The 25213-nt window shown below is 46.6% G+C and overlaps 1 protein-coding gene across 1 annotated transcript in view; it reads left to right on the forward strand.

Moving 5' to 3' along the window:
• Positions 1 to 24670, forward strand: part of MYH13 (myosin, heavy chain 13, skeletal muscle) — a 66960-nt gene extending 42290 nt beyond the window's left edge. The window contains exons 21-39 of the mRNA XM_011933292.1: positions 1036 to 1212; positions 2262 to 2407; positions 2511 to 2601; positions 3574 to 3963; positions 6736 to 6862; positions 6951 to 7069; positions 9438 to 9634; positions 10123 to 10306; positions 10803 to 10968; positions 11651 to 11775; positions 13038 to 13346; positions 13431 to 13634; positions 16110 to 16235; positions 16543 to 16713; positions 19648 to 19752; positions 19855 to 19950; positions 21467 to 21601; positions 22205 to 22461; positions 24599 to 24670. Of these exons, the coding sequence (XP_011788682.1) occupies positions 1036 to 1212; positions 2262 to 2407; positions 2511 to 2601; positions 3574 to 3963; positions 6736 to 6862; positions 6951 to 7069; positions 9438 to 9634; positions 10123 to 10306; positions 10803 to 10968; positions 11651 to 11775; positions 13038 to 13346; positions 13431 to 13634; positions 16110 to 16235; positions 16543 to 16713; positions 19648 to 19752; positions 19855 to 19950; positions 21467 to 21601; positions 22205 to 22219 (2883 nt within the window). The 3' untranslated portion in view covers positions 22220 to 22461; positions 24599 to 24670. The remainder of the gene's footprint in view (positions 1 to 1035; positions 1213 to 2261; positions 2408 to 2510; positions 2602 to 3573; positions 3964 to 6735; positions 6863 to 6950; positions 7070 to 9437; positions 9635 to 10122; positions 10307 to 10802; positions 10969 to 11650; positions 11776 to 13037; positions 13347 to 13430; positions 13635 to 16109; positions 16236 to 16542; positions 16714 to 19647; positions 19753 to 19854; positions 19951 to 21466; positions 21602 to 22204; positions 22462 to 24598) is intronic.
• The last annotated feature ends 543 nt before the right edge of the window (positions 24671 to 25213 follow it).

Here is a 25213-nt window from a genome sequence, read left to right on the forward strand (position 1 = left end):
AAAAACAAGAACAAACAAACAAAAACTGTAACATTGTAAATAATAACATTGTAAACTACTATGTGGACTAAAGAAAATATGCCTAGATTCAGCCCATAGATTAGGAGTTAGCAACTTCTGATCTGGAGGCCTGTTGGATGTGGAAAAAGTTTCACTTACTTCCTTCAAGTTCCATGTTGGGTGCCCTCCTCCTGCTTCCTGATAACACAGCACTTCTGTTCTGAATTTTCTTTTCTTTTCTTGCTTTGCTTCCTTGCTTTTTTTCTCTCTGTCTCTCTCTTTCTTTCTTCCCGCCCTCCCTCCCTCCCTCCTTTCTCTTTCTTTCTTTCTCTTTCTCTCTTTCTTTCTTGACAGAGTCTCACTCTGTCTCCCAGGCTGGAGTGCAGTGGTGTGATCTCTGCTCACTGCAAGCTCCGTCTCCCAGTTTCACGCCATTGTCCTGCCTCAGCCTCCCAAGTAGCTGGGACTACAGGCGCCCACCACCACGCCCAGCTAATTTTTTTGTATTTTTAGTAAGATGGGGTTTCATAGTGTTAGCCAGGATGGTCTCGATCTCCTGACCTCATTATCTGCCAACCTCGGCCTCCCAAAGTGCAGGGATTACAGGCGTGAGCCACTGCACCCGGCGTGAATTTTCTTGCAGAGCACCTCATGCCTCTCCTCCCCTTCCTGCCTCATTCTAAACTCTATTCAGCCAGCCAGCCTAATAAACACATTTCCACAGACATATTATGAGCGAATATAGATTGATGTGTTACCCTTCAAAGGCAGCACATTTGCATTTTAACAGTACCCTTCCTTGTAGAATATAATGCCCTCCTTAAATGAATAATCCTAATGGGAGAATTTGAGGCGCCGTGATAGACCATTAAGGAAGATAAAGAACTGAGAGTCTGTCAATTCCAGAAGGTAAAAAAGTAGTAGCCAAAAAGAAAAGGGAAAGAGGAAAAATGAGCAAAGAAGCAATAGCTTTTGTTGATGGAAGCTTCTGGCTTAATCTTTTTCCATATTAAATCAGTGTTGATATTGTCCCAGGTAAAGAATCTCTCCGAAGAAATGACAGCACTTGAAGAAAACATTTCCAAATTGACCAAAGAAAAGAAGTCTCTACAGGAGGCCCATCAGCAAACACTGGATGACCTTCAGGTTGAAGAAGATAAAGTCAATGGTCTAATCAAAATAAATGCCAAGCTTGAACAGCAAACAGATGATGTGAGGATATTTTACTACTATGCTTTAGCATTTATCACTTGTGGAAGCACAGACAAGAGACGGTCTAACTAGGACGCAGGGCTTGAGAGGTCAGACTCTGGAATCGGCATCCCTAAGTTCAGATCTCAGCCCCATCCTGACCCTGAAGGAGTCTGGGATACTAGGCAAGCTGCTTACCCTTGCAAAGCCTCCATTTGTGCCTTGTGAAATGCGATGGAAATAGCTTCATCTCAGAGGGTTTTCACAGAAAGCTCAGCACACAGAAAGTGTTCGGCAAAACATAGCTGCTATTATTGCTATCACCACCATCATCAGTATTATTAGCATCCACCTGTAGGTCCTTTGGGTCCCAAAACCTCCAATCCTGTTGTAACGTTATTAAAGATGAGTTCCATTTGTGGCCACGAAAATTACTATTTCCACCCCCATCGCATGACGTTATTATTCTTGATGTAAGAGCCACTTTTGAAGTTTTCGGGTTTTAATCATTATTGTGGCTAGAGATTTTCTAGATAACTTTAATGTTTCTGAGCCCAGGGTAGGTGTGCTCCTCCTCTACGCCCCTGTTTCCTGTTCCCATGTGTGCATGTGTGTGTGTGTGCATACACGCACACACACATACACACACATGAATTCCTTGCCTCTCATGGTTGTGTAATGTTAGCAGGGAATGCGTGATGGTGTAGAGCATAGACCTTCACAGTGCTGTCCATAGAAGCCCCCATTTGTATTGTCTGTGCAAGAGTGTGCACCCATGAGTACCATACCCCTCCATGGAACATGGTCTGGGCCAGGCCGAGTGGGAATCAGTTGAGAGAGGCACCAGGAGGCCCATGAAGGATCCAGCCCCACCCTGGGTAGCCTTTTCTGGAAGACAGAAGAGAGGGGAGGTAGGGGGCAAGACTTGCTTCCTCCTGGGGCCAGAGGCTTGCAGCCAGCACCCTACAGGAGCCCCAGGAAGCCCCAGGTCACGTGTATGGCTGCGCCCAATGAAAGGAGCAAACACTTCCCCAGCAGGGGCTTACCTTTCTACCTGTGTGTCTTCTCAGCTTGAGGGTTCCTTAGAGCAGGAAAAGAAACTGCGGGCGGACCTGGAAAGGGCGAAGAGGAAGCTGGAAGGAGATCTGAAAATGTCCCAGGAATCCATTATGGATCTAGAAAATGACAAGCAGCAAATAGAAGAGAAATTAAAAAAGTAGATATTTCTTTTGCCACCTCTGTGTCTCAGCCTAAAAGCCAACTTTCATCCCCTCCAAAAGGCTTGTATCTCATGTTCTTTTTTTAAAATCTATTTGCAGGAAGGAGTTTGAAATCAGTCAGTTACAAGCCAAAATAGATGACGAACAAGTCCACAGTCTGCAGTTTCAAAAGAAGATTAAAGAACTGCAGGTAAAAGCATCAAAACCTTCCCAATCATGACAATCCCTTGCAAGAGTGCCCCTCCTCACTCCTTCCCCATTGTTTCTTTAGCTGCTTCTTTCCTTCCTCCTGCTAAAGCTAGAGAAGATGTCCTGTCCTTTCCTTTAGTTTTTGAAAATAATATTTTAATGTTCTGAGTAACCCATAAACATACTTCCTTGCAAAGGCTCAAAATAGGCCCAGTAAAGCTAAATATTATTGATAAGGGTGCTTTGGCCACCACCCTAAGCCCAGTGCCCTCACCGTCTTCTCAGAATGACCAGTTTCAGTGGGATGTGCATCCTTCTGCCTCTTTTGCTATGTGTTTTTGTACACATTTAAGACTCCCGAAAAATATATAGTACACATGCAGAAAAGGTTCTTGTTTCTTTATATTCTTAGCATAAATATCACACTGAGAGTATCACTCTGCAACTTGCTCCTTTCTTTTGGCAACGTGATCTGCAGAGCCATCCATGATAGACGTAGATTGGTGTCTACCTGCTCCATAGACTTCTAGAACAAGTCTCCATCACAATCGATTTGTGCATTCCCTTATTCATGGACATTTAGGTTGTTTCCAAGTTTTTTCACCAATGTAATGTTATAATGAATTCTTTTTTTGTTGTTTGTTTTCTGAGTCCGAGTCTCTGTCACCCAGGCTGGAGCTCAGCGGTGTGATCTCAGCTCACTGCAACCCCCACCTCCCAGGTTCAAGTTGTTCTCCTGCCTCAGCCTCCCGAGTACCTGGGACTACAGGTGGCCTCCACCACACCCGGCTAATTTTTGTATTTTTAGTAGAGGTGGAGTTTCACCATGTTGGCCAGGCTGGTTTCAAACTCCTGACCTCAAATGATCCACCCACCTCGTGCTGCCTACCTGCAATTCCTCAACACCCAGCCCCTCTCAAAGGGGGCTGCCCCCTCCTCCACAATAACATTCCTGATAGAGTGATCCTTTCAGGCCCGCATAGAAGAGCTGGAAGAGGAAATTGAAGCAGAACACACACTCAGAGCCAAGATTGAGAAGCAGCGCTCAGATCTGGCCCGGGAACTGGAGGAGATCAGTGAGAGGCTGGAAGAAGCCAGTGGGGCCACTTCAGCCCAGATTGAGATGAACAAGAAGCGGGAGGCTGAGTTCCAGAAAATGCGCAGGGACCTGGAGGAGGCCACCCTGCAGCACGAAGCCACAGCGGCCACCCTGAGGAAGAAGCACGCAGACAGTGTGGCCGAGCTTGGGGAGCAGATTGACAACCTGCAGCGGGTGAAGCAGAAGCTGGAGAAGGAGAAGAGTGAGCTGAAGATGGAGATCGATGACATGGCCAGCAACATCGAAGCCATCTCCAAGTCAAAGGTACCTGACTGACCCTTCTGCTCTTGGAGAATGCAAGGCAGCCGGGGGCCACCTGCCCCTGGGCATGTGTAATTTGATGCCTCCAAACCACTGCATGTTCTACACTGAAACCCTCTTCCCTATTTCTGCCTGTTTCCAGTTCCTCAAATTCACTCACGTCCTTTGTCTTATCTATTTGGGCTGCTGTAACAAGATATTTTAGAGTGGGTAATTTATAAACAACAGAAATGTATTGCTCACAATTTTGGAGGCCAGGAAGTCCAAGATCAAAGTGCCAGCAAATTCAGTGTCTGTTGAAGGTCTGTTCCTCACAGATGGTGCCTTCTCATTGCATCCTCAGGTGGTAGAAGGGGTGCACAAGTTTTCTCAGGCCTCTATTATAAGAACACTAATCCCATTCATAAGGGCTCCACCCCTGTGACCTTATCACCTCCCAAAAGCCCCACCCCCCGACACCACTGGACTAGAAATTATGAATTTTGGGGAGACACAAACTTTAAGACCAAAGCATCAAGACCACTTGATTCAAGCACAGTTAGATGATCTGGTGCCACTATTTCGCTCTTGTTCCCCAGGCTGGATTACAGTGGCGCCATCTCAGCCCACTGCAACCTCTACCTCCCGGGTTAAAGCAATTCTCCTGCCTCAGCCTCCCAAGTAGCTGGGATTACAGGCACACGCCACCATGCCCGGCTAATTTTTGTATTTTTGATAGAGATGGGGTTTCATCACGTTGGCCAGGCTGGTCTTGAACTCCTGACCTCGGGTGATCCAGCCACCTCGGCCTCCCAAAGTGCTGGGATTACAGGCGTGAGCCACTGTGCCTGGCCGACTGGGGCTCTTTAAGAAAAAAGTATACAAACTTATGAAAGTTAATACTTATAATGACACAAAAGTGTCGCAGGTTACCTTGAAGACTCAAGTTCTTTTCTCCTGAGGCCTCTTTGGGCCATTTGCCAGAAATGCCTTCTAGAATATATTCTGCTTGGGATGGCTCCTCTTCCCTCAAACCTTCTGCAGCTCCCAGACTCTCTGGGGTCCATGCAAATTGCGGGCCCTGAAGCTTATTTCACAAGCTTCATAGTGAACCCACCTCTGTGCATGACCTCAAAGCAAAGCATTCCTCGTGGAACGTGTGTGCTCCTCAATTTAACACCTGCCCTCCTTGCAGGGTGCTCTGAGCTGTACTAGGAGCTGTTTGGCTGGGCTGGAAGAAGCAGTGGTGGTGACCCTAGAAGTGGGGCTGTGGGCCTCTCACCGAGGGTTTCCCGGAAGGTCAGGGCATCTGTCCGGAAAAGGAAGGGAGATGTGGATCAGAGAACTAGAGTGGTCTCTCCAGCGCCCCCTGCTGCCAGTGTTTAGGGTCTGCGTCCACACTGTCTTGTTTTCCCTTGATTGCTTCTTCACTCCCGGACTGCAGCCTCCGGCTGCGAGTGATGACTCCTTTTCTCCTTCTTTCCTGCTTTCCCATTTGTTCGCCCTTTTTCCCTTTCTTGGTTTTCTTTCTTCCTCTAAGAACTTGGGTCTGTATATGTTCCCCTCCCACACCTCTCTCTCCGCGAGCCAGGCCAGCCTGCAGGGGAAGGTGGGTAGGAAAAGCCTCCAGCATCCCCCACGCCCTGTGCCTATAAACAGCCCCCACTCCAGCCTCCCTCTCTCCAGAATTGCCGTGTGCTGCTCTCTGTTCTCAATTTTAACATCCAGGGGAAGCAGCACTTCATGTTTCTTTACGCTTTTTCAGTTGTCCCCTTTGACGTCTCTTCTTGCAAGTCGCCATCGCTTTTCAACCCTCCCTGCTTTTGATTCCTTCATGCTTGCATGTCATCTTCTCAAAGAGATCCTAAGCTCTTCCAGGACTCCCCTGGAATCAGTATCCCTGCTTCCTCCACTGCCAGCTCATACTTTGCATTCTAAGGAAAAAACATATGCTTCATACGTTTTATTTTCTATTTTATGGAGCAGCAGGAGGAGAGAAAGGTCAGCACACATAAGGGTTTTGAACAAACTTCACAAAAATACAGGCCAGCTGGAGGCTGGGGAGGTGAATCCCTTCATACCACCTCCACCATCGGGAACCTTTTGTGTTATTGAACGAAATGCTTAACACTGTCATCTGAATATATTGCTTGCAAATATTCACAGGCTTACATTGCTTGCAATTATTCACATATTACTTATATTACAAGAGGATCCCAAGGATCCACTTAAAAGTGGCATCTTCTCAAAGGGTTGTTTACAAATCATTAAATACTTACCTGCCAAAAACAGATGTTCCAAGCGATTGGTGATTGAGCTGCATTCACAAATCTGAAATGATTATGATTTTTTTTTTTTTTTTTTTGAGACGGAGTTTCACTCTTGCTGCCCAGGCTGGAGTGCAATGGCATGATCTCAGTTCACTGCAGCCTCCGCCTCCTGGGTTCAAGAGATTCTCCTGCCTCAGTCTCCCCAGTAGCTGGGATTACAGGTGCCTGCCACTATGCCCGGCTAATTTTTGTATTTTTAGTACAGATGGGGTTTCACCATGTTGGTCAGGCTGGTGTTAAACTCCTGGCCTCAGGGATCCACCTGCCTCGGCCTCCCAAAGTGCTGGGATATAGGTGTGAGTCACTGTGCTCAATTATGATTTTTTTAAACTGACTCTTTTTTGTTGTTCTGTATTTGTATTTTTATTTTACCTGACAAGAAGCTAAACGATCACACTGTTCAGTTCAATGCTGGGCACTAGGAATCCATTTTTTCCCATTCACGGTGACTTTCTGTTTGTTAAAGAGTAACATAGAAAGAACGTGCCGGACGGTAGAAGACCAATTTAGTGAAATCAAAGCCAAGGACGAGCAACAGACACAGTTGATCCATGATCTGAACATGCAGAAAGCAAGACTACAGACCCAGAACGGTGAGAATGGGCAGGGCTCTGGGGTCCAGCCGGGCCATGGGAGAGGGTGGTCAGTAACACTGACGTGGGGGCCACATCTGTTTGGTAGGGGAGCTGAGCCACCAAGTGGAAGAGAAGGAGTCTCTGATTTCACAGCTGACCAAAAGCAAGCAGGCCCTCACCCAGCAGCTGGAGGAGCTTAAGAGGCAAATGGAAGAAGAAACAAAGGTAAAGATATCGAGTCAGATTGAACCTGAGAAACCAGGCTGTATGACCACTTCACCTGTGAAGCTGGTCGGAGCAGTGCTACATCAAGAAACCTGCTGTGGCCGGGCACAGTGGCTCACGACTGTAATCCCACCACTTTGGGAGGCTGAGGCGGGTGGATCACGAGGTCAGGAGTTCAAGGCCAGCCTGGCCAAGATGGTGAAACCCCATCTCTACTAAAAATACAAAAAAAAATTAGCTGGGCGTAGTGGCAGGTGCCCGTAATCCCAGCTACTCAGGAGGCTGAGGCAGAGAATTCCTTGAACCCGAGAGGCGGAGGGTGCAGTAAGCCGAGATCAACTGCACTCCAGCCTGGAAGACAGAGCGAGACTCCGCTAAAAAAAAAAAAAAAAGAAAGAAAGAAAAGAAGAAACCTGTTGCTTCTCCTGTCTGCCTTGCAGCATGATGCGAACCTGTCCTTTAAGGTTAGAGGACCTTGGCATTAGATTTCCTTCTTCAGGGATAGAAAACCATACCCACGGTGGTCCATGCCCTAGGCTCCTCTGTGCCCCACAGGGTAGTCTGAGAAACTCCCCTCTCCAGCCAGGGCACCTCCTCCCGATCACTGTATACACTTGACCATTCTGCCCAGCAATTCATCCTGGCCACTTGAAATCCCTTCCTCTTTCTTCTTCATTATTCCTGGTGTGTCACCTCCTATACCATCTGATTTTAAGCTACCCTCCTCCAAAAAGACTCCATGGTTTTGGGAGCACCCTGGAGACAGTTGCATAAACATGAACATCATCGCCTTCTTGATTTCAAGATCTAGATACTGTGTTTATAGTATGTGTCTCCCCACAGATCTGTAAACTCATGGAGGGCAAGAATAGTTTGTCCTCACTGTACCTACTTTGCCCAGAAGAACAGTGCACACAGTAGGTGCTTGGTGCTGCCAATTCGTGTTCAAGTATCAGAATAGGGAATCAAGAGTCCAAAAAACTGCATGAATGGAATTCCGAGGTTGCTGTGTGCTGGCTAAGACTTATAGGGCAATCTTCTGGAATTTTCCCAAGCTCCACCTTTTTCTTCTGAAAAAGGGCAAGCGCCATATTTGTCTCTCATCTTTCTGTTCTATGGTGAAGATCTTCAGTAGATGAGGGGGCAGGGGGAAGTGGTGAGAACCCAAGCCTGAACAAGTACTGAGGAGGGCCACTGCAGGAGGAGCGGGCTGTCCTTTGGCCAGGATACAGCAACAGCTGTTTTCCTTCTTAGGCAAAGTTTCTCATTTATTGCCTTTTTTTTTTTTTTTTTTTTTTTTTTTGAGATGGAGTTTCACTGTTGTTGCCCAGGCTGGAGTGCAATGGCGTGATCTTGGTTCACCGCAACCTCTGCTTCCTGGGTTCAAGTGATTCCCCTGCCTCAGCTTCCCAAGTAGCTGGGATTACAGGCGTGGGCCACCATGCCCGGCTAATTTTGTATTTTTGGTAGTGACAGGGTTTCTCCATGTTGGTCAGGCTGGTCTCAAACTCCCGACCTCAGGTGATCCGCCCGTCTCGGCCTCCCAAAGTGCTGGGATTACAGGCGTGAGCCACCACGCCTGGCCTACTGCATTTTTTAAAAGTTGAAAATGTACAGATTACTAAAGTGGGCTGACAGAACTCTCTCTTTGATGGTGGCACCAGAGGGTGTCTTGTGGCCATTATAGTCGGAGCTAAACTGTTGCCCTTCCATCCCTCCACATGGGAGGGAGTGAGGGACGGATGCCTCTAGGCATGTCTTCTCTGCCTAGGAGGAGGAAGCCGGGCCGTGGAAACAGCAAAGCTCACATCAGCAGTCCCCAGTGTGGGGACACAGCCCACTGGTGACATCAAAAGATGCTTTCAGGCTTCTCCTGGTCACAGCATTCCGTACCATTGCATCAAGTAGCGAGAAAATTCTTCACTTTTTAATTGTTCCAAACCTTCTGATTCTATCAAGGAAAAGGCCTCAGCGTGAACCATACTTCCTTAGCATTTGCTTATTTACCCTATTAAGAAATAGAGGGTAGACCCCAGGCATGGAGTCCCAGCAGGCAACAGTACCTAGTTAGACGTGATAACATTGCTTTATTTCCATTGCACTTATGGTTACCTTCTGTTTATGGCAAATGTCAGTGGTTTTCCACTTACTGTCCTGTAACAGTTTACTCCTTTATTAAATATATTTAAATACAATTAAGGAGTCCACTTGAAAAACATTAAATAAACCAGGTGATATGCTGATATGGCAAATTTGGTGAAAACAGCATAGGGATAATTCAAGCTGGGGAAAAGCTATTTAAATGAAAATACCTGAACTTGGAAAAGGGTCAAATGTTTTTGCAATTTGTCACCACTGTCATTCCCAGGCCAAGAACGCCCTGGCACACGCCCTGCAGTCCTCCCGCCACGACTGTGACCTGCTGCGGGAACAGTATGAGGAGGAGCAGGAAGCCAAGGCCGAGCTGCAGAGGGCGCTGTCCAAGGCCAACAGTGAGGTTGCTCAGTGGAGGACCAAATACGAGACAGACGCCATTCAGCGCACAGAGGAGCTGGAGGAGGCCAAGTAGGGACTCCAGGGTGGTAATAGCAGGGGGAGCCTGAGGGCACAAGCCAAGGGACCAGGAGTCTTCGTATCTTGAGAGATTGTCTCTTTCCTGCCCATGCCTTTGTGGTTTCTGAAACATTCAGATTGTGCCCCCCCACCCTCTGGGGGGTCTCCCTTCTCCCTGTCCTTCTTCTCGGAAACTGTCCATTCCACCGAGCTCTCTGCGGGGGGTCCTTAGGGACCTGCTTTGCCCCCAAGCATTTTGAGACTCTCCCAGTGACACTTGGATCCTCTCCACTCACCAAATCCTAGGTCTTGGTGTCATCAAACATCAATCTCTTCCATGCTATTCATTTCTCTTCCCATCTGACAGTTACCTTCTGAAATATTCCACCTTTGCCAAGGGGGGAAAAAAGTCTGGTTTTCGTATTTCTCTTCCCATCTGACAGTCACCTTCTGAAATATTCCACCTTTGCCAAGGGGGAAAAAAAGTCTGGTTTTTGTAGGAAAAAACTGGCCCAGAGGCTCCAGGAAGCAGAGGAGAACACAGAGACCGCAAACTCCAAGTGCGCATCCTTAGAGAAAACCAAGCAGAGGCTGCAGGGAGAGGTGGACGATCTGATGCTGGATCTGGAGCGCTCCCACACCGCCTGTGCCACCCTGGACAAGAAGCAGAGGAACTTTGACAAGGTCCTTCCCCAGCCGCTTTCTTTGTGAAGAAGGCATGGGGATAATTCAAGTTGGGGAAATGCTATTTACATGAATATACCCTAATTTGGAAAAGGGTCAAATGTTTTGCAGTGGCAGTGGTGAAAACAACAGTTTCACACTTAGATGTGTGAGATACCTGCACATCCTAGAAGGCCCCCAGTTGGAGCATCATTCCCCAGTTTGGGGGACTTGAGGTGTCTCTTGACTACTGTGACAGTCCCTCCAAAGGCAATTTTGTTTTCAGTGAAAGCTAATTCAGTTCTATTGAGATCGTACTGTCTGTGAGAACGCAGCAGAGGGCCTGCAGGAATATCACAGTTTGGGGTCCCGGATCTAGAACAGTGCTCCTCCTCTTTCTTCAGTCCCTAAGGATGGAAGAGCCAAACGTTGGCGTTACTGACAGCCCTTGTTTGCATGAACTCTTCTGAGTCACCCCTGCTTTTTGCTTCTCCTATGTCCCTTTGTCATCTCCCAGGTCCTTGCAGAGTGGAAGCAAAAGCTGGATGAAAGCCAGGCTGAGCTGGAAGCTGCTCAGAAGGAGTCCAGGTCACTCAGCACCGAACTCTTCAAGATGAGGAACGCCTATGAGGAGGTGGTGGACCAGTTAGAGACACTGAGGCGGGAGAACAAAAATCTGCAAGGTGAGCTCTCTCCACCACCGGTGTGTGCTACGTCCCCCTCTCCTCCTGCCAACCCCTTCCCCATTTGGCCACAGCCATCTCCAGACGCCTTCTTCCCACTGCCCCACACAATCCTCACCCATCATGCTTCGCATTACTCAGTTTGCCCCAAGGTCCAAACCTTTTTAATGTAAGGCACAGCAGGAGCTAAGTCTCATTTTCGAGAACCGAAGGCACAATGGGTTGCTGAGCCCACTGCTCTGTTAGAGAAGACTCTTCAGTGATTCTGTCTCTAAGTGGCTCTGTATTCTTGGGTATGCCACTGAATCCCTTAGGACCTCAGACTTCCAATCTACAAAGTCAGAAGACCACACCCAGCACTTTCCAAAGCCCCTTCTGATTCTGCAGACTATGATTCTATGCATTTTCCCCACAGTTGTTTTCTCTGGTCTGCTCTCTGACCATTTTGTATACAGTACTTTTGAAGTTTTAAGTTTCTGTTCTTCACTTGTGGTTCCTGTCTGCCTAGTGCAGGTGAGGTAACACATCCCTGTCTTGCCAACACCTCATCTGAATAGCTACCCTGTATTCTCTCCTATATAAACATCACGAATGAATCGCCCATCACTGAATTGCCTGGCAAATGCCTATGCTATAAACTGGAGCCTGTTGAAACAGCCTAAATCGAGCCTGTCCTTTGCAGAAGAGATTTCCGACTTAACTGAGCAGATTGCAGAAACTGGCAAGAATCTTCAGGAAGTAGAAAAGACCAAGAAGCTAGTGGAGCAGGAAAAGTCAGATCTGCAGGTCGCCTTAGAAGAAGTGGAGGTAAGTGTCTGGGATATGACATTTGGAAATTCAGGAGGACCAGGAGCTGAAAGAGGCTGCCCTTCACCACCCCATGGGGCCCTTCCTGCCAGGAAGCCCTGAGTTTCCAGTGGGAGAAACATTCAGCCATCCCAGGGGCTGAAACATCCACGGGCTGCTACTTTATCTCCTGGGTGTCCTCTGGCACAGCTCCCCTTTTGAAAATAAATTAATGTGTTCATTATATCTTCAATGTCTTCCTCTCAGGAAGCAGAAAATCAATCACCTAACATCCTGAGAGCAGTGCAGAATCCCTCAGTTATGTTTAACATAGAGGCACAGACAATCATCTTTGGCTATCAAGAATCCTGTATAATCAAAACACACCCAGAGTCTCCTGATGCAGTAATCGGCGGTGGCCAGGATGACTGGTGGTTTCTAGGGAAATACGAACCAACACAGGATAACAGGAGAGCAATTGCCCTGTCATTTTGGAGAATAGGTTGACTCCCGATTTATGGTCATTATTAAAATAGACACCCTCAGTAAAATTTTCACTAATTAAGAAGGATACTCTATCTAAAGTCATAAGATAATTTGTTCATGAGTGACACAAAGTTTTAGTCCCACTTTCATCACTATTAGGGATATCTGGGAGCAAGCCAAATACTCAGACCTCTCTGAGTATTGTTCTCTTCATCTATAAAATCGGTATACGAATACCTACTTGCAGCCGGGCATGGTGGCTCACAACTGTAATCCTAGTACTTTGGGAGGCCAAGGCAGGCTGATCAACTGGAAGGTCAGGAGTTCAAGACCAGCCTAGGCAACATGGTGAAACCCTGTCTTTACCAAAAATACAAAAATTTGCTAGGCACAGTGGCAGGCACCTGTAATCCCAACTACTGGGGAGGCTGAGGCAGGAGAATTGCTTGAACCCAGGGGGTGGAGGTTGCAGTGAGCTGAGATTGTGCCACTGCACTCCAGCCTGGGCAACAGAGACTCTGTCAAAAAAAAAAAACCTATTTGGGCTGGGCACCATGGCTCACACCACCTGTAATCCCAACACTTTAGGAGGCCAAGGAGGGATGATCACTTGAGCCCAGGAGTTCAGGACCAGCCTGGGCAACATAGCCAGACTCTGTCTCTACCAAAAAAAAAATTTTTTTTAATTTAATTTTTTTTTAAAAAAAGGATACCCATTTGATTGTATGGGGATGAAAATACCCATTCATGAAGGTGGCTGTCCACAGCACCCCTAGTCATTCCTTTGCTTTCGCCAGGGTTCCTTGGAACACGAGGAGAGCAAGATTTTGCGCGTCCAGCTAGAGCTGAGCCAGGTGAAATCCGAGCTAGACCGCAAGGTCATTGAGAAGGATGAAGAAATCGAGCAGCTAAAAAGAAACAGCCAGCGGGCGACGGAGGCCATGCAGAGCGTGCTGGATGCTGAAATCCGCAGCCGGAACGACGCCCTGAGACTGAAGAAGAAGATGGAGGGAGATCTCAATGAGATGGAGATTCAGCTGGGCCACTCCAACCGCCAGGTGGCAGAGACCCAGAAACACCTGCGCACGGTCCAGGGCCAGCTCAAGGTGAGCACGGTGGCCGCCTCTGCGTACCTGGACGGGCTCCAGTCTGCCGGGCAGCTCTGGCCTCACTCCGGGTCTCCCCTGCAGGACTCCCAGCTGCACCTGGACGACGCCCTGAGGAGCAATGAGGACCTCAAGGAGCAGCTGGCCATCGTGGAGCGCAGGAATGGCCTCCTGCTGGAGGAGCTGGAGGAAATGAAGGTTGCCCTGGAGCAGACGGAGCGGACCCGCAGACTGTCGGAGCAGGAGCTGCTGGACGCCAGCGACCGTGTGCAGCTCCTGCACTCCCAGGTGCGTCGGCCCTCACTCCTCCGCTGAAAATCCACCCTGGGGCAGGTAGCGCCTCCTGCACCCCTAGCTGCTTCCGCTATCCCTCGGCTCAGGGCCCACGCGGTGGGAAGGGGCACCCGGTTTCTCCCAGACTAGTGGTCAAGACCAATTTTCTTTAAGCTTGCTTCTTGGAATAACTGATTCTTGATTGACAGATTTCTGAGCTTTTTCTGATCCAAACATTAAACATCTTGCACGTTGTAGGGAAATCAGAGCAGCGAAGGATTATTGTGTAAGGCGCCTGGAAGTACTATTTAAGAGGAAACCTTAGAATATTAAGATTTTATTTCAAAATAATTATTTTTGACCTGGCTCAGTGCCACACCTATAATCCCAGCACATTGGGAGGCCAAGGTGGGAGGTTCGCTTTAGCCCAGGAGTTGAGGCTGCAATGAACTACGATCTCACCTCTGCACTCCATCCAGCCTGGGCAACAGAGGGAGACCCTGCCAAAACAAACAACAACAACACAACACACACACACACACAAGCACAAAATAATTATTTTTATAAACGTTTTTAAAACTCCTTTGTTTAAAAAAACAGAAAAAACAAGCAAATACATGGAAGAAAAAAGTCAAGCATATTATTAGCATTCTGGGGTCTCTCATTCTTAGGCCCCTTGTGAATTATATAAATATTATGTTTTTGTCTCCCAGGACTTTGGGATTGTTTGATCTCAGGAGTTTGAGACCAGTGTGGGCAACATGGCAAAACCCTGTCTCTACAAAAAAAAAAAAAAAAAAAGAATTTTAATTAAAAATAAATGCATATATATAGAGTAAAAATATGAGCAATCTTTAGCAATCTTTTTTTCATTTAACAATCATGAACATATTTTGACTTTTTTTTTTTTTTTTTTTTGAGACAGAGTCTCGTTCTGTCACCAGGCTGGAATGCAGTGGTGCGATCTCGGTTCACTGCAGTCTCCACCTCCTAGGTTAAAGCAATTCTCCTGCCTCAGTCTCCTGAGGATTACAGGTGCATGGCAGCATACCCAACTAATGTTTGTATTATTGTAGATACGGGATTGTTTTTGTAGACAATCCTGTTGGCCAGGATTGTCTCGATCTCCTGACTTCAGGTGATCCGCCAGCCTCAGCCTCCCAAAGTGCTGGGACTACAGGCATGAGCCACTGTGCCCAGCCTCAACATCTTTAAATAGTGTTCTGTAATATGATTTTTAATGACAGAAAAGTAGGCTATTCTACCCGTATATTATTGCACTTCCATTTAATCAGTCTTCTGTGGTTATTTTAGATTGTTCTCAGTAAAAATTTTACTTTTAGAAAGGCTGTTCTGATGAACTTCCTCATAACTGAATTTTCATATACTTCCAGGATTACTATCACTTAATATGTCTAGAAGTAAATAAATTTCTAAAAATGAAATTTCAGGTTCCAAACAGCAAAGATATTTGTAATATTTTATAAATTGTTTTTTAATAAGGTTGTCCCAATTTTTATTTCCTCTGGGAAAACGTGTGAGAGTTCTCTTCTATAAATTCTCAAATAGTCTAGCTCTTATTTTAAAAATCTTCACCAATTTTATTGCCAAAACATACCTCACTGAGTTTTTAGTATGGTTTTATTGCTAATGAGGTGGAACATTTTATCACTTTTCTTGGCCATTTGTATTTCTTCTAGTATGTTTTACCCATTTGTACTTTTTGCCCTTTTTTTTAATTGATTTGCCTTATTTATATGTCAAGAAAGGGAATATTTTCTTCTGTAATATACATTGCAAATGTTTTTCAGTTTGTCATCACCCTCACAATTCTATTTATGGCATAGTTTGATTATTTGAATTATTTTTCATTTTATATAGTATGTCTATCAATCATTTCCTTGCTCCAACACCTTTTACTAAATAATCTATCCATCCTCAAATATTTGAAATTCTACTTTTATCATTTACTCAATTCTTTGATGTACCATTCTTGGGTCTGTTAACTGAACAGAAACAGGACTTCCTGTTCAGTTAAGAATAAAGAAAGATGCCAGTACTTGGGAGGCCAAGGCGGGCAGATCACAAGGTCAGGAGATTGAGACCATCCTGGCCAACACGGTGAAACCCCGTCTCTACTAAAAATACAAAAAAATTAGCTGGGCGTGGTGGCGGGCACCTGTGGTCCCAGCTACTCAGGAGGCTGAGGCAGGAGAATGGCGTGAACCCAGGAGGCGGAGCTTGCAAAAAGCTGAGATCACGCCACTGCACTTCAGCCTGGGCAGCAGAGCGAGACTGTCTCAAAAAAAAAAAAAGAATAAAGAAAGAAAGAATAATGTACAGTACTGTACCTAGCATGTCACCCATGTGAAAAATAAGAAATGGAACAGGATCACCATTTACTTCCTTCCCCGCCCAACCCTCCCCCTTCCAATTTTTTTTAAGTGCCCAGATAGAAACCACACCCCTGATATCTAATTCTTCTTGTAGAACACGAGCCTGATAAATACTAAGAAAAAACTGGAGGCTGACATAGCTCAGTGCCAGGCAGAGGTGGAGAACTCAATCCAGGAGTCCAGGAACGCAGAGGAGAAGGCCAAGAAGGCCATCACGGATGTGAGCTCTGTTCTTCCTTTTCAGACACGGGGTTTGGAACTGAGAAAGGGAGGCCTCTGAGCCAGGGTGTGGCAAGTATGTTTCATCTCTTATGACCACAGTCGGTTAGTGGTGGCTTCCCAGACAGATGGAATGAGGTACAGTCTCAGCAGCGGCAAAGTGGGAGGGGAGGCTGAGGAATCAGCAAAGACTGGCCCGAGTCAGAAAGGGGAGGCTCAGCACCATGATCCCAACATTCTGCTCTTCTGCAAGCTCCAGGTAGGGATGGGCGGACGGGGCCTCTGATGTGTCCTGTGAACTTAACCAGGCCGCCATGATGGCTGAGGAGCTGAAGAAGGAACAGGACACCAGCGCCCACCTGGAGCGGATGAAGAAGAACCTGGAGCAGACAGTGAAGGACCTGCAGCACCGTCTAGATGAGGCTGAGCAGCTGGCACTGAAGGGCGGGAAGAAGCAGATCCAGAAATTGGAGAACCGGGTAGAGTTTTTGAGAGGACTCTTACTCTGAAAGTGACAGCCTCAGACAGAACCACAGTCCAGAAATTGAGATGGTGGGAAAAGGCCATTGATTGAATAGATTGCAAAATCAGTTTCAGGACTGCTTGCAAAATTCCTTGTGAGCCTCATTTCTCTCCTCTTTCTGTTTCATCTGTTCCTGTGCCCCAACACACACACACATACATCTATTTTGGTATGCTCACACCTCAGTAAATGTAATATAATGATGTGTGTTAATGTTCACATTCCGTTTGCTGTGTAGATTCAGATGCACACACATACATGGAAAAAGCTATGAACATATACTTTACAGTCATAAAATTACACATTTTAATGCATTTACATTTTGGACCAAGTTTCACTTTGATAAACACGGCCCATCCTACATAAAATCTGCAGTTTCCGTTTTCTCCCAATCTCAGGTTTCCTTCCCTCCCCAGCTTTTCTCATCTCTCAGTGCAGGCTGCAATTCTGGCACAGGTATGTCTCTTGCTCCAGCCCCAAAAGAGGGCGATCGGGGCTTCTTCCTTTAGGTTGATGCACCAGAAAAGTTCAACCCCCGTCACCAGGACATCCTGCTCTTTCTTTATCTGGGAGCGTATCCTGCAGTTATTGTTCCGTTTCTTTGCTGACTGTTCCCTTTGTTTCCTGCCCCCCTTACTTTTCCTTTTAGACCCATGTGGTTTATTTCAATCATTTTAAAATGGGCTGTACTAGCGGTTGACATTTTGGAGGAGGGCTCTGCGGAGGAGGCTGTTTGAGTGTCTCTTGTCCCAGGGAGACAGGAAATGAAAGAGTGGGAGGAAAGGAGGAGGAGGAGGGAAAGAGAAGGAGACAACTTTTCCCAGCAGGAAGGCCCCCAAATACTGTCATTCTTTATGCAAACCTGCAAACCACTGAGGATTTTCTCCCCAGGCACAGGGTCCCATTAAATGTGAAAGGACTTTTTTTTAGGGGGGTGCTAAAAACAACAAGGCTGTAGACTTTTTGAATAACAAAAGTAAACACCAGGGAAGTTAGAACTTCCTCCCAAGTTCTTGAATGTTTATTTTCGATGGTCCCCAGTCCTATTCCATCACAATGAGTTTAGGCCTGTTCTTCTCATGGATCCCTCCTATGTGAAAAGGATTAGGTCTCATGACACCTTCTGGCATACTATGATTCCTGGATTGGCAGGGAGCCCTTGGCCACCCTCCCCCTCCCATGGTGAGGTGCCTTGACTGTCCTGCCATCCCCTGCCCAGTTATGTGACTTCCATAAACCTTACAGAAGCCTAGAAAGAATTCCTAGGAAAACAAATGTTTTGTAGAACCTGATGGAAGACTTTCCTGGGTCCAGGAGGTGGAGGGTGGGGAGGTTTTGGGAATAGTGCCCAGAGTAAGCCTGTCCTGTTGATAGTTTTCAAGATTGATCTAGTGAGTCTCCAAGCCTGGAGTCGTCCCTGCTCTGCAGCCACTGTGATTCCCGGTGGAGTGGAGAATGCAGCTAGCTGCTGCCCTTCCTCGGCTTCAATCTCTGGATTGTGGAGTTGGGACCACAGTTGGTGACTTGCATCCTCAGTGGCTACCCTTTCCCCTCAAGACTTCCGGAAAGGCAGAAGCAACTATGAAATTAACAACACCTGTGTAGTGCTTTGTCATTCTAACCATACTTTCACATACTTTAATTCAACCTCCACATTGGAGGTAGGCTAGGCAGGAAATATTATCTCCATCCTAAATACACAGAAACTCATGCTCAGTGGTGGCAACTGACTTGCTTTGGATCTATCAAGTGGGCCTGGAGAATGCTTTGATTACTCCTAGCCCAGGTTCTCTTCATGATCCCTGCTGCCTTACTTGATCTGTAATCAGGGCCACTATGAATAGCTGGGTAGGTTTCAACTGCAAGGACAAATCAGGTTAGCTTTTGCTGCCTTTGCCAAACTACCTGCCAAACTACAAAAGGGTGTATCTATGCAAAGCCTGACCCACCAGCTATGCTCTGTGCACGTGAGGCTGCCTCTGCCCAATGACGGCATCTTGTTCGCACTTGCTCAAAGCACCTGTATGGACTTGTGGTGACCTTGTCAATAAGATATGGCTCCTGAGCCCTAGGAGGAGACATCTTGGCAAAAATCCCATTAGGGGATTTTTTTTTTTTTTTAACTTTAATTTCTGGGATACATGTGCAGAACGTGCAGATTTGTTACTTAGGTATAAACGTGCCATGTTGGTTTGCTGCACCCATCAACCCATCATTTACATTAGGTATTACTTCTAACGCTATTCCTCCCCTAGCCCCCCACCCCCTGACAGGTCCTGGTGTGTGATGTTCCCCTTACTGTGACCATGTGTTCTCATTGTTCAACTCCCACTTACGAGTGAGAACATGCAGTGTTTGGTTTCCTGTTCCTGTGTTAGTTTGCTGAGAATGGTGGTTTCCAGCTTCATCCATGTCCCTGCAAAGGACATGAACTCGTCCTTTTTTATGGCTGCATAGTATTCCATGATGTATATGTGCCATATTTTCTTTATCCAGTCTATCATTGATGGGCATTTGGGTTGGTTTCAAGACTTTGCTATGGTGAATAGTGCTGCAATAAACACATGTGTTCATGTGTCTTTATAGAATGATTTATAATCCTTCGGGAATGTATCCAACAATGGGATGGCTGGGTCAAATGGTATTTCTAGTTCTACATCCTTGAGGAATCACCACACTGTCATCCACAATGGTTGAACTAATTTACACTCCCACCAACAGTGTAAAAGTGTTCCTATTTCTCCACATCCTCGCCAGCATCTGTTGTTTTCCTGACTTTTTAATGACCATTAGGGGATCTTGAGTTCACGCTAGAATGATTGGCCCATGAGTCCATGAGAGAAGCCTGGGAGAGGAGACTTGAATTCTGTGTTCTTTTCATCCTACCCAGGTGCGGGAGCTGGAAAATGAGCTTGATGTGGAACAGAAGAGGGGAGCTGAAGCCCTGAAGGGAGCCCACAAGTACGAACGCAAAGTGAAGGAGATGACTTACCAGGTAGAGGTCCCAAAAACCTCCTCAGCGAATGCTGTATGGACCAAGCCCCATCAGAAGTGGCCATAGGTTTGCGGGCCCCTGCCACGTGTACCCTGTTTGCAGGCTGAGGAGGACCGCAAGAATATCCTCAGGCTCCAAGACCTGGTGGACAAGCTGCAGGCCAAAGTGAAGTCTTACAAGAGGCAGGCTGAGGAGGCGGTGAGCACAGGAGGTCCCCGGGAGTGCCCACAAACAGACAGTCCCAGGGGCAGCCGGGGTGTCCCCGCCATCCCCGAGTGGGAGCAGGTTCCTGGTTGGGTAAAGTCCTCTGAGCCTCAGGCCTGAGTTTGCATTTGCAGACTATAAACACAGAGACACCTGTCCTCTTCCTCTCTTGGTCCATGTTAAGTCTTCCCCACCTTCACCACCTCTGTGTCCTCTTGCCTCACCCTACTTGGCCAACCCCCTTCATCCCCTTCATCCTGCCCACCGTGACTTACTTGACCACCCCAGAGCATGTTAGCCTCCCCTGGCTGGCATTGGATCACCCTGACTCTCTCAAACCACCCCAGCCTACCCTCCCAGCCCTTCCTGCTCCCATGACCTGACTTGAGGCACCTCATCCTAATTCCCACCATCCCACCACAGCCCACCCTCCTAGGCATCTCCAGCCCTCCTCAGCCCTCCCAACTCCCTCCACTCCTTTCCATCCTTTTTGATCCGCCCTTTGATCAAATAGGTGAAATCAACAGGAAAGAAATGGAATGGGCTAAAATCTGTGTTTCCCAAAGTATCTTCTGAGGACACTGGTTCTGAGGGATGTTAATAGCAGGAAGTTGGGCTGCCATGAGGAGGAGCTTATTATTTTATAGAAAAGAAATAGTTTGGGAAAATCTCAGTTAAACAAAGTTACACTGGTTACTTTACTTCAAGGATTTCTCAGATTGTGTAGATGTTGTAGAGTTTCATATGTCATCAACTCTACAAAGTGGCAGCGGGGTTCCAGAATATACCATTTCTCACACTTCATTGACTTTGGAACCTTCTTATTGTATGCAGAGCATCCCACAGGGCTACTGTTCTAAGGACCAAAATTTAGGGGAGCCTGCCCTGGACAAATGACTGAGTCTCTCCCATTGCTCTTTTTCCTCCCTTCCCTGGAGCCTGGTTGGTTCAATCCTAACCTCAGAGAAGCAGATTTGAACTGGTTCAATATTGAGAGCAATTCGTGCACATGGGATGAGTACAGTCCCAGCAGGCTTGGCAGGCTAGAGGGTGCCCAGGAGGACACCTTAGTCAGGAATCCTTGACATTCCCCCAAATAGACCAGTACAGTGGCCTGGCCCTAGACAGATGATGCTGGGCAGAGGCACAGGATGAGGGAGACTTGGGCCATCGGTCTCTATACCTTCAGATGCCTTGGGAGAGAGAGCGCTGGACTTAGGTCTTTCCCAAAGATCTCTGTGGAACAGATACCATATAGAAGAGGTGCAAGGGAACATTTCTGGAGATCCTAGGAGGGACAGTAGCACCTGCAAGGTGATTCGAGGCAGTACACATGGTTGTGAGCTGGGAGCCTTGTCCTCACCCTCTGGAGAAGGCCTACCTGCCCTCTTTGCCATTGGGGAATCCAAGGCCCTGGTTGCTTAACTCCTCAGAGGCCTTCAGGGACAGGGCACCTCATAATCAGACTGAGGGGCTCTACAGCCTCATAACCCCTCTGTCTCCTGTGTAGGAGGAGCAGGCCAACACGCAGCTGTCCAGATGCCGGAGAGTCCAGCATGAGCTAGAGGAGGCCGCGGAGAGGGCGGATATCGCTGAGTCCCAGGTCAACAAGCTGAGGGCCAAGAGCCGAGACGTGGGCGGCCAGGTAAGAGCAGGTACCTGAGATGTAGGGGCCAGCTAAGAACAGACACTGAATATGGGGGCCAGGTAAGAGGCGAAAGCCTGAGTGTGGAAGGCCAGATAAAGGCAGGTACCTGAGCTGTGGGGACCAGGTAAGAGCTGGTACCCGAGATGTAGGGGGCCAGGTAGGAGCAAGTACCTGAGTATGGCTTCTTCCCAAGAAGTCCCAAGCCCCGGGGGAGTCCCATGGACCACCCAGGGAGAACCTGGAGGATGACTGTTGATCCTCTCTTTCCTGCTGCTGGTCACGCACTCCCAAATGCTACTGTTTTAGCAAAGACTCCTGTGGTTCCAGGCTCTTGGGAGAACGAGCAGTGAGGCAGGACACTGTCATCCCTGTCTCTCCCTGTTGCTACAGATACTGCCCATGAAGCCCCTGATTTGCAGGGCATTTGTCCTGTCGCTAGTAGCTAGATTGGTTTGCTTTTACAATGTGCAAAGGGAAACAATGCCATTCCTTAATGTTTCTCTGAAGTTCCAGATTTTCCAGCTGCTCCACTTCAAGGTGATGTTCAGTCTCCCGTTTAGTTGACTCATTTCCTATGTACAATTATTTTTTCTCCCACAGAAGATGGAAGAATGAGGCTCACCTGATGCTCGTTGCCATGGGACACCTCAGAGAGAGCGGAGGGAAAATGTGTGAGAAATAAATTCTCCTAAATACTCGGATTCCCGGCTCTGCTGTGTTTATTATCATGGTCCATTCCTCTTCCATGAAGCTGATATTTAGATTCTTGCTGCTGTATTGTAAATATTAAATAAGGGATGTGAAAGTGGAGGATCTTTGCTCCAAGTAGAAAACATGGAAATTCAAACCATGGCCAGGTAAATCACTAGCTTCCACAAACATTTAAAAATAAATACCCTGTCACTCTACATCTCTCAGAATAGCTATTATCAGAAAACGAAAGATAAGTGTTGGTGAGGACGTGGAGAAAAGGGAACTCTTGTGTACAGTCAGTGGGAATGCAGATTGGTACAACCTAATGGTAGTTTTTCAAAAACTTAAAAATGGAACCATATATGATCCAGCCATCCCACTACTGGGTATATATCCAAAGGAAATTAATCAGGATCTTGAAGAGATATCTACACTTCCATGTTTATTGCATCACTGTTCACAATAGCCACAATGTGGAAACAAAATGTCCATCAATGGATAAATGGATAAAGAAAATGTGTATATATGTGTGTATATATATATGTAGATATCTCATATATATGTATATATCTCCACAATGTGCATATATATCCAAATTTGAATATATATTCATATACTATTGGGAATACTATTGGGCCATAAAAAAGAAGGAAATCCTGCAATTTGTGACAACATAGGTGAACTTGGGGGACATTATGCTGAGTGAAATAAGCCAGGTATGGAAAGACAAGACTGTATGACCTCACTTCAATGTGGAATCTAAGATAGTCAAACTCATAGAGGCAAAGAGTAGAATAATGGTTGCCAGGGGCTGGGAGTTGGAGGAAGTGGGAAGATGTTTGTCAAAGGGTACACATTTTCAGTTATACAAGATGAATACATTCTGGAGATCTACAGCACCAGGCCTATCTATAGTTAATAATGTATGCATGTATTAAAACATCCATTTGTGCACCTGAAATATATACAATTCCTTTTGTCAATTATACCTCAATAAAGCTGAAAACATCCAGAAGGAAGGAAGAAAGGAGAGGAAGGAGGGAGGAAGGAAGAGAAAGAAGGAAAGAAAATAAAGATTCCTTCAGATAACTGTAGCACATTTTCCTCCCAGAAGCTCATAATTCTTGCAAATTCACTTCCCCATTTTCTCTCTGAATTTACAGATAGGGACACTGGGGCCCAGATGGATTAAGCACTCTGACTATAGTTGTCTAGGGCAGAGTGAAAATTACACCCTGGAGATCCTAGACTTGCAGGCTGCCAAGCAACTCTGCTTTTCCATCCCATGCTTTTTAGAGGCTTTGTCATATAATTCTCTCATGCCCACCCATAGTTCCCCTTAACATCTGAGAAGGTAGCAGGTACTGTCAAACTCAATACTCCTAGGAAGACAGATGCTTTAGAAAAGGTTGGATAGGAGCTCAGGTACCACCTTGCTCCTCCTTCCAGCGAGGGTAACTCCTCCCCACCTGCATGGAGCCTCCTCAGGGTGTTCAGGGCCAAAAGGACAAGGGAGCAGCTGGGTCCAAAGAGATGTTAACTTTCCAAGTCCAAGATGAGACTGGACCCAGGCACCATTCTCCCTCCTCAATGGGAAAGAAAACTACAGCTAGTTTCACATCTCTCTCTTGGATCTTAAGGATCTCATCCATTCTGATTATGTTGATTTGCTTACCCTGAAGGGGCACAGTAAAATGGAATCAGGACTCTTATGGGTGGATTAGGAGCCAAGACTAAACATGAGCCTCATCCTGACCACTTAATAGCTGTAGCTGTGTGGCCTTATGTTCATCACATATATTCTCTGAACCTGAATTTCCTCATTGGTCAAACTGACCTGTGTGGACATAAGCACAGGCTTTAGGTTCTGGCAAACCTAAATGGAATCCCAATGCTGTCACATACTAACTGTGTGGCTCATGGACAAGTTATTCTCCTTGCTTAGTCTCAATTTCCTTATTCTGTAAGGCATAGATAACAATAAAAATCATAGCTTTGCCAGGAGGGATGAGGGGGTTGGGGTGACAGCAAGAGGCATAGACAGGGCTTCTTTAGGGATAATGGATGTTCTAAAATTGATTGTGGTGGTGGCAGTTTAACTGTGAATATATTAAAAGCCATTGAATTTTACACTTTAAGCTGATAAATTGTATGGTGTATGATTACATCTTAGTAAAGCTGTTTCAAAAATTCATAGCTTCTATTACCTGATAGTAAGTACTGGCTTACTATGTACCAGGCACTGAGATAAGTATACTATTCTCTAACATCTTAGATTATTCTCTCTCTCTGGCCTTGTAGATTCTCCTTTTCATCTCATCACCAGCCCACCCCAAATGCCTTTGACACAGTGGGGTTGGAAATTGAGGAAGACTGGCAGCAGTGGTGGTAGCAGAAAATGATTCTGAGGTCACCGTCCTCTAACTTAACCACTACCATTATTATGGCTATCATCACCACCATCATCATCACCATCATCATCATTATCACCATCATCACCCTCATCACTATTAAAATCACCACCACCATCACCACCATCACCATCATCATCACCACCACCACCTTCTCAAGATCATACCATCACCACCACCACCACCATCATCATCACCACCCTCATCATCACCACCACCACCTTCTCAAGATCATACAATCACCATCACCACCACCATCACCATCATCATCATCACCACCACCACCTTCTCAAGATCATACCATCACCACCACCACCACCATCATCATCACCACCCTCATCATCACCACCACCACCTTCTCAAGATCATACAATCACCATCACCACCACCATCACCATCATCATCATCACCACCACCACAAACATCATCACCATCACCATCATCACCACCATCACAAACATCATCATGACCATCATCATCATCACCACCACCACAAATATCATCA

Source organism: Colobus angolensis, unplaced genomic scaffold (genome assembly GCF_000951035.1).
Source record: "Colobus angolensis palliatus isolate OR3802 unplaced genomic scaffold, Cang.pa_1.0 Scaffold125, whole genome shotgun sequence".
Taxonomy (NCBI): domain Eukaryota; kingdom Metazoa; phylum Chordata; class Mammalia; order Primates; family Cercopithecidae; genus Colobus; species Colobus angolensis.